An 8,140-nucleotide genomic window follows, 5' to 3' on the forward strand; every position below is an offset into this window, starting at 1 on the left:
GGGGAGGAACTTCCTCTTGGAATCCGGATCCCCACCCTCCCATCCCTTCTTTTCTTTCCTCTCTCTGGTGCTCATTGCCTTCGGGCTGTCCAAACAATTGATAAAATTTAATTTAGTTTAAAAATCGGCGAGAAGGCGCTCTCGACCAGCAGTCGGGTGAGGTGTCAGGTGGTCACCGTGCGGTATTACCCCCCCCTTGCCAGGACGGTGGGCGAGTCCCGAAATGAGCGGGGACGGTGGGCACTTCCTTGAGGTGTCCGCGCCCTACCTTAGAGGGGGCGGGGAGCCGTCACGGTGCAGGCTGTACCTTACGTAAGGGGTGTGTTTGTTAGATTGGAGCGATGCAGTCGCTGCCATTGACATACACCTCTGACTGGTGCTGGTCTCAAGTGCTGTCTTGGCCATCCCTTTGATAGACTAACAAGGGTCATACCACCTAAATAAATAACTTGACCATTTTAAACTTATGCCATGGTTGTCTGAGTCTTATTTTTAGATAAGGTGTCCGCGTGAATTATTTCTAGGAAGTAATGTAAGGGTAACAACAAAGGGTAACCTACATAATCCCTTGGGCGCCTTATAAAATATCATTGTTAAGACATTACTTGTAGATTGTATATATAATACGCATACCTCCCAACTGTCACGATTCCGTCGGGACAGTCCCGATTTTCGGGTCCTGTCCCGACGTCCCACCCGCGGCAGGCATTGTCCCGCTGCGGGGGGGTGGCAGTTGGGAGACCCCCCAATGTAGTAGAATAGACGCTGTGCACATGCGCACAGCGTCTATTCTCGTATGAAAATGAGGTCGCGGCTAATTAGCATAAGCCGCGCCCTCATTTGCATACGCCACGCCCCCTTTTCGGGCGCTCGCGCGGCTTCGCCGCGCGAGTGTCCCTATTTCTTCCAATGAAAAGTTGGGAGGTATGAATACGTAAAATATCTATCTATAATCAAATGTAAGTTGGGCTTGTTTTTGGGCTTTTTAGGATTAGGTTGGGCTTGTTTTTTGGTCATCAGTTGCTTGTTTTACGTTTCAGAGTTGGCAACACTGCTCTCTGCTCTGAGTGCTCTCCCGATGTACAGCCACAGACTGACTTAAGTTCCTGTCAGCACGCAGCAGCTCCGGCTACATCACAGCTAAGGCAAGCCTGATGTACTCACAGTGGCACAGCATCACCAGTCCTGCCTGCACACTGTTTCAAACTCGGCACATCGGCTCCTCAGTCAGGCTGCTTCTGTCAGGCACGCACACTGCACAGTGCAGCCTGCAGAGCGCCGAGCTTAGGACACAGAGGGGGAACACTCTGATGATGTCGGTGTTCCCCCTCTGTGTCCTAGGCTCGGCGCTCTGCAGGCTGCACTGTGCAGTGTGCGAGCCTGACTGAGGAGCCGTTGAATTGGAAATAGTGTGCAGACAGGAGGGCGACGCCATGGCCGCTTTCACTCATGTGGAGGAGTGAGAGGGAAGGTGGAGGGGGGAGCGCCTACCTGCTTTGCAGGATGTGCTGAGCGGGTAGCGCCGGCCCTGCCCTCGTGCCGGCCATGCCTACTCCATAGCGATGTGTTTTGTGTTATTGTCGTTTACTACCTTTGTGTATCCACACTTACAGTAGGCCCTTATTCTGGTTCACTCGTAAAGGCAATTTCCTTCTCAAATGTACAAAACCATGTGCACTGCAGGGGGGGGGGGTGCAGATATAACACGTGCAGAGAGAATTAGAGGTATTTTGTTTCTGTGCAGGGTAAATACTGGCTGCTTTGTTTTTGCACTGCAATATAGATCTCACTTTGCAGTAAAACCCCACCCAAATCTAATTCTCTCTGCACAAGTTACATCTACCCCACCTGCAGTGCACATGGTTTTGTACGTGGAATTATTGTCTACTCCTTGGCTCTACCTTGTTAACTTAACAGTGTCCCATTGTGCTAAAAGCTTTACCAGCCCTCACGGTGCCCATACTCGGGGCGATTTGCTCTGTGTGTATGGAGCTTGATTGCACCGTGTTCAAAACACATGCGATGCGCTACAGCAGCGTGCGTTTTGATGCGATCTAGTTGAAAAAGTCAGTGCTGCACATTCTATTTGTGCTGTGCAATGTGATGTGCGCAGGAGCGCGTATCGCATTGCACGGGCAAAAGGCACCGTGTATGGGCACTGAACGCTTGGGCACACCTGCATATATTCAGTCACGTCTGTGTTTTTCTTGGTGCTTTCATTAAACAGACGGTTCCCACCCCCATATGCCGGCTTCCTATCAATCACCTTGCACAACAGCGATTAAGTCTGAATCGGGCCCCATGCCGCTGAAGGGGATGCAGGTGGTCGATATCCCGACCTACCACAACTCCAGTGCCGCAATCCCAACATCACTGGAGATGCCAATGAGATGCCTACAGGAATATGCAGGAGGTCGGCTTATTACCCAATAACCAATGGGATTCATAACTTTAATGCAGAGACAAGGTATATAATTATATTGTATGCGAAATTCAGGGCGCATCTGAGCGCAGTTTGACAGCCGCACTCTAAAGAACGAAATGAGAAAAAAATATGAGGTACTTGTTTCCTATCTGGGCGCCCACGATCAAAATCGCGTTGATCGGGGGTAAAAATCGCGGTCATCGCGGGCATCGCGGGTAAAATTGGATGGTCGCGATGCCCGCGATGACCGCGATTTTCCCATAGGGAACAATGTTAAAAAAGGCTGATTGACCGCGATTTCACTGTTAAATGGCTCAATTGACCCGATTTGGCCATAATAACCCTGAATTAGGCCCAATTAACCCTTAAATGTCCCCCCCAAATTTTGACGCCACCCCACGATCGACACCAACCCGAAGCGTGGCGAGCGCAGCGAGGGGCGGCGGTACGCGTCCTCCGACCTTTTCATGCCCTACTATCCACTAGGGCGTGGTGTGAGAATATAATAGTGTGGCGAGCGCAGCGAGCCACCGAGCCCGAAGCGTGGCGAGCGCAGCGAGCCCCGCGAGGGGACGCGGATACCTTCACTGTGAAGGCCGCGAGGGGACGCGCATAACTGTGAAGGTATCCGCGTCCCCTCGCGGGGCTCGCTGCGCTCGCCACGCTTCGGGCTCGGTGGCTCGCTGCGCTCGCCACACTATTATATTCTCACACCACGCCCTAGTGGATAGTAGGGCATGAAAAGGTCGGAGGACGCGTACCGCCGCCCCTCGCGGGCTCGCTGCGCTCGCCACGCTTCGGGTTGGCGTCGATCGTGCGGTGGCGTCAAAATTTGGGGGGGATATTTAAGGGTTAATGGGCTCTGTGGCCCATTTAACATTGATTCCTATGGCCAAATCGGGTGGATTGAGGCATTTAACAGTAAAATCGGGTCCATCGCGGCTTTTTACATTGATTCCTATGGGAAATCGTGAGCATCGCGTCGCGGGCATCGCGGGTGCATTTATGGCCGGCCGCGACGCGACCGACACGATTTCCAAGTTTAACATTGGTTTCAATGGGAAATCGCGGGCATCGCGTCGGTCGCGTCGCGGCCATACATAAATGTACCCGCGATGCCCGCGACGGGCGCCCAGATAGGAAACCAGTACCAAATATGATGTAACAAGATTTTATTAGATAATGATGACGGAGTACTGGAGGCAGCGCAGAGTATTTGAGGCAGCGCTGTTTGCTGCGGCATCCCGGAGTCGGCGCTAAGTCCTCGTCACATGCTGACGGCAAGGTGCGGCTACAAGTTCTGATTTACTCTGATTTACTCTGATTTCAAAGCAGGATCTTAATAGCTATCACATGACAGTTGTTGTTGCCAATAAGATCCTGCTTTGAAATCAGAGTAAATCGGAGTAAATCAGAGCCTGCACATCTCTAGTTAATGTGACCGCGGCCCATGATGAGGGAGGACACCTCTGTAGTGCGTCACACTATGTCACCCCGATGCCTTGTGCTCTTTGTTGGACAGTATTCATGCATGAATAATATAGCGAACGCTATCAGCACCACCGCCATGGAGAGGGTGACTACGACGCAGAATGGCAGACTCGTCATTACCTTGTCCTTAAAGCGCTCCATAATAGTGATGATCACCGGCTCCTGCTGTTCAATATGTTCCAGCTCTGGCTCAGGACTGACCTCTGAATACAGGGCATCATTGAAGATCTCCTCCATCTCCGAGTATTCTATTTCACGACTCCGGGTCACATTGAGGAAATAAAACATCTGCGCTATTACGAAATGGTCCTCGTCTTGTATTTGGCACGCATACGTCCCCTCGTGGTATTTACGGGTTGGCTTAATATGGATGTGCAGGTCATGTCCTGTGGATATGGTTTTAAAATAACTGATGTCCGCCACCCTGATGTTCCGCGCAAACTTCCATGTGACGGTTACTGCGGGGGAGAGGGGAAAAGGCGGAGTGCAGAATATGTAGGTCTCGGCGGGTTCCATGGCGTAGATGTCTTGCAGCGGACACTGTGCAGGCGCCTGGCATTCCTGCACTAAGCAATCGTCACAATGGAACAGCTGTGCCGCTTTCTGTCTCCCGCAGACGCTTATACATTTCTTAGCCGGGTTCTTTGCCGCAATCGCTTTCACGTCCATTATGTACTCCTTCATCTTTTGGTCAAATGCCGCAGTCCAGTCCTTAGCAGGCAGCGATGAATTGATCCCTCTGACGGTTTTATTAAAGCCTCCTAGATGGTCTCTGATGTTGGTCATCTGTGAAAGCGGGATAACGAGGGCGTCCATAGGTAGAAATCCTCTCGTTAATTTTGCCAGGCATTCTAGGGCCTCCATCTTGCCTGTGGAGCTGGCATACTGGCAGATGCTCGCCCTGTCCTTACTCGTCCTCAGACAAGTGTAGCAGCTTCTACTCAGCTCCACACCACAGATGAGGTATAGGGTGCAGAGCAGCAGCAGGCTGCGCTGTGCTGCCATGGTGTCCAGCAGCACAGAAGAGAGTAGTAATAAGTTACTGTAAACGCTTATAACACTGAGGTTATAATTATACCGGGGTTTGCTTCCTATTCAGTCGGCTTCCCAAACGGATATGAGTCTCCCTAGCCAGTGTGTTCTCCTCAAGTAGTAGAGCTTGTGTGATGTCATAAACAGTGATGTCACAATCTGTGATGTCACAATGGCTTTGTAACATGTCATGTTGTTACCAGCTAAATCATGCCTGCTGTAGGATAATCAGACCTTGGGGGAGACGCACTAAGCTTCAAAAGTGATAAAATGGAGAGTGATAAACAGTCAGCCAATCAGCTCCTACCTGCCGTGTCACAGACTGTGTTTGAAAAATGTGAGGCAGGAGATGACTGGTTGGCTGTTTATCACTCTCCATTTTATCATTTTTGAAGCTTAGTACATCTGGCCCCTTATTACTAATCTGAGGATATTTTCATTCAGTTATTTTGCTATTAATAACTTGTAGAACAATTTACTCCGGGTCTGGATAATCCCCAATTCCTGCTTTGGAGGGAAAAGGACTTATCGGCTATCAGCATACCTCCCAGTATGACCCATTTCAGGAAGGACAAGATGCTCTGTTCCTGGCCATCCATGCCAGTGGTAGTTGCAGAGTTGCAGGGCTGCAGCACAGTCCAAAATTCAGATAGGGGAGCCCAAACAACTGCCACCCCAAATACCACAGTCCGGGAGTCATTGGCAGGTGTGGCTCCCCTATTTGAATTTGTGAGAGTGGTGCAGTCCCACCTCTGCAACTGCCACTGGCAAGGATGTCCAGGAGCAGAGCATTTTGTCCCTCCTGGAATGGGTCATGTTGGGAGGTATGTATCAGGGATGTGTATGATCCGGGGGGCCACCTTCGACTTTTGCTGATCTGAAAGAGAAACATGACTCGTCACAAACACAGTTTTATATGTATCTACAAATCAGACATTTGTAGCCGTCTCTGCCATCTCTTAGGTCGACATGGGACGAGGTCGACATGGATTAAGGTCGACAGGGGTTTACGTCGACATGGGACAAGGTCGACATGGTTTTAGGTCAACAGTCGTTAGATCGACATGGGTTTTTCACTGTTTTCTGCGCCGACATGTGCCGACAGGCGATATTTCATGCCCTACAATCCTCTAGGGCGTGGTGGGATAATAAAATAGCGTGCCAAGCTCAGCAAGGCACCATGCCCGAAGCATTGCGAGCGATGCGGCTCACCTCCAACTGTGTCCATGTCGACTGTGTCGACATTCGGGTACAAAAAACTGAAAAACCCATGTCGACCTAACCCCATGTCGACCTTGTCCCATGTCGACCTAAACACCTGTTGACCTTGACCCATGTCGGCCTACAACCCTGTCGACCTTCCCCCACGTCAACCCAATGTGGTCGACCTAATGACAGTCGTCCTAAATGTGGTCTAGGAAATGATCCACACCCTCTGACTCCTGTGTCAAATGTGGCCAGAGAAAAGCTACATTTTTCCATAACCTTTGAGAGTGTGGCAAAGATAGTAACGTTCTGGAACAAACTTATTGCCTTTATCAATAAAATATTTAAATTAAAGGTGACTAGGAACTCCAAGGTGTGATTATTACTTGTGATGGGTGAGTGGGATTGGAACGGTTGGAAAGAGACTCTTCTACCAGTTATGACAGTAATTCTGGGAATAGCGAGAAAATTGATCATGAAATATTGGATCAAACGTCAGCCCCCACCATATTAGAAACCAAACGTATACTACTCAATACTTTATATACTGTATGGAAAGAAGGGTGACCTTGCCTGATATAGAAACGGGAGTAATGAGATTCTACAAAAAATGGGTCCGGTATATATAGACTCTACCTAGCAAGACCCAGACGCAAATCCAACGCCTATATGAGAATACGTCATGATATTTCATACTACAATTAAGTACTACATGATGATTAAATATGCCTATATCTGCCTTCGCTTAAGATTATATATCCGTCCCACACTGAGCTATATTCAACAATCGACTCAATTCTTTTTTTTTTTTTCTTTTTATTAAATTTTGCAAAAGACATAGACATTTACAAGCAATTACACATACAAGTGATACAGTAATAAATATAAGCCATAGATACATTGGAAATTCACATATTTTCCACCGATACGACTTTCCCAATCGTTTATCCGGATTTTCAATAATCCTTTACATGGGCTGTCACTGTATCTTACAATATCACATTACATCACATACCTACACAAACACTCCATGTCCAGTGCTGATTACCTTTATCCCCTTTTATTATTCCTCTAAATCTTATACACTCTATAACTGGGTGCTTTGTCTAGATTCTATGTACCTGGGTGTTTATTAGCTCTCCTGTGACGACCTCCTTTTAAGTATCTTTATAGAGCACGGTCCGTATTTTACATTGATTTTTCTTTATGGATTCTACAGTGTTAATTATAATTAATAACGTAAGTGACCATTATTTTGTTAGCCGATGTGCATCCTATGTGTCTTCTTGTTTTATTCTCTAAGTGACTCCCATTCAGTCTCTTTCTCCTCCTTTCCCACCCTCTATCCCCGTGCCCCACCCTTCTAAACTTACCTCGCTTAACCCTTACTTGGCCCTCTTACTAGCCCACCCACCCTCATCCCTCCCTTCCCTACCCGCCCCTCCCATTTCCCCCTCTCTCCCCATTCCTATTTCCCACCCTCAGAACCTCCCTCCCGTTCGCGTTTTACCCATTCCCCCACCTCCCTCCCCATTTCCCTAGTGATTTCCCCTTCTTATCCATAAATTTCCACTCATAGAGAAAAAAAAAAAGAAAAAATGGGGAAAAAGAGATTCCCTTCCTTCCCTTTCTCTCCACTCAGTGTTCAGATAAGGATTTAGGATCATGTTAATAGATCACTTCCTTAAGCATCTGTGCCATATTTTATAAAATGTATTTATTGTGTTTCTATTATTGTAAAGGTGTTTCTCGTGTGCCACAGTATAATCCATCAATGCCTTCCATTTCGCGTGCTCCGGGGATTCCTTTGCCATCCATGTTCTAGCTATTATAACTTTGGCTAGTGCACAGGAGTTCATAACAAACACCCTATCCTCCCATTTTGTTATGCTAGCAACGTTTATGTTTAACAAACAACATCTAGGCGTGAGGCTATTCTCATTTATCCCCAGTTTCACCAGGGTGGTTTTTACTCCGTCCCAAAAC

General features: G+C 48.2%; 1 protein-coding gene across 1 annotated transcript; it reads right to left on the minus strand.

Annotated features, from left to right (window-relative positions):
• Positions 1 to 3,904: 3,904 nt before the first annotated feature.
• LOC146050427 (sperm acrosome membrane-associated protein 6-like) lies at positions 3,905 to 5,207 on the minus strand. The gene has a single exon (XM_083167470.1). The coding sequence runs from the start codon at positions 4,919 to 4,921 to the stop codon at positions 3,905 to 3,907; it is 1,017 nt and encodes a 338-aa protein (XP_083023596.1). The 5' UTR covers positions 4,922 to 5,207.
• Positions 5,208 to 8,140: the final 2,933 nt, after the last annotated feature.

Source organism: Crinia signifera, chromosome 1, assembly GCF_055691185.1.
Source record: "Crinia signifera chromosome 1, ASM5569118v1, whole genome shotgun sequence".
Lineage (NCBI taxonomy): Eukaryota > Metazoa > Chordata > Amphibia > Anura > Myobatrachidae > Crinia > Crinia signifera.

Excerpts from the sequence above, each read along its gene's own strand:
- LOC146050427 (XM_083167470.1), bottom strand. The coding sequence starts at position 4,921 with ATGGCAGCACAGCGCAGCCTGCTGCTGCTCTGCACCCTATACCTCATC.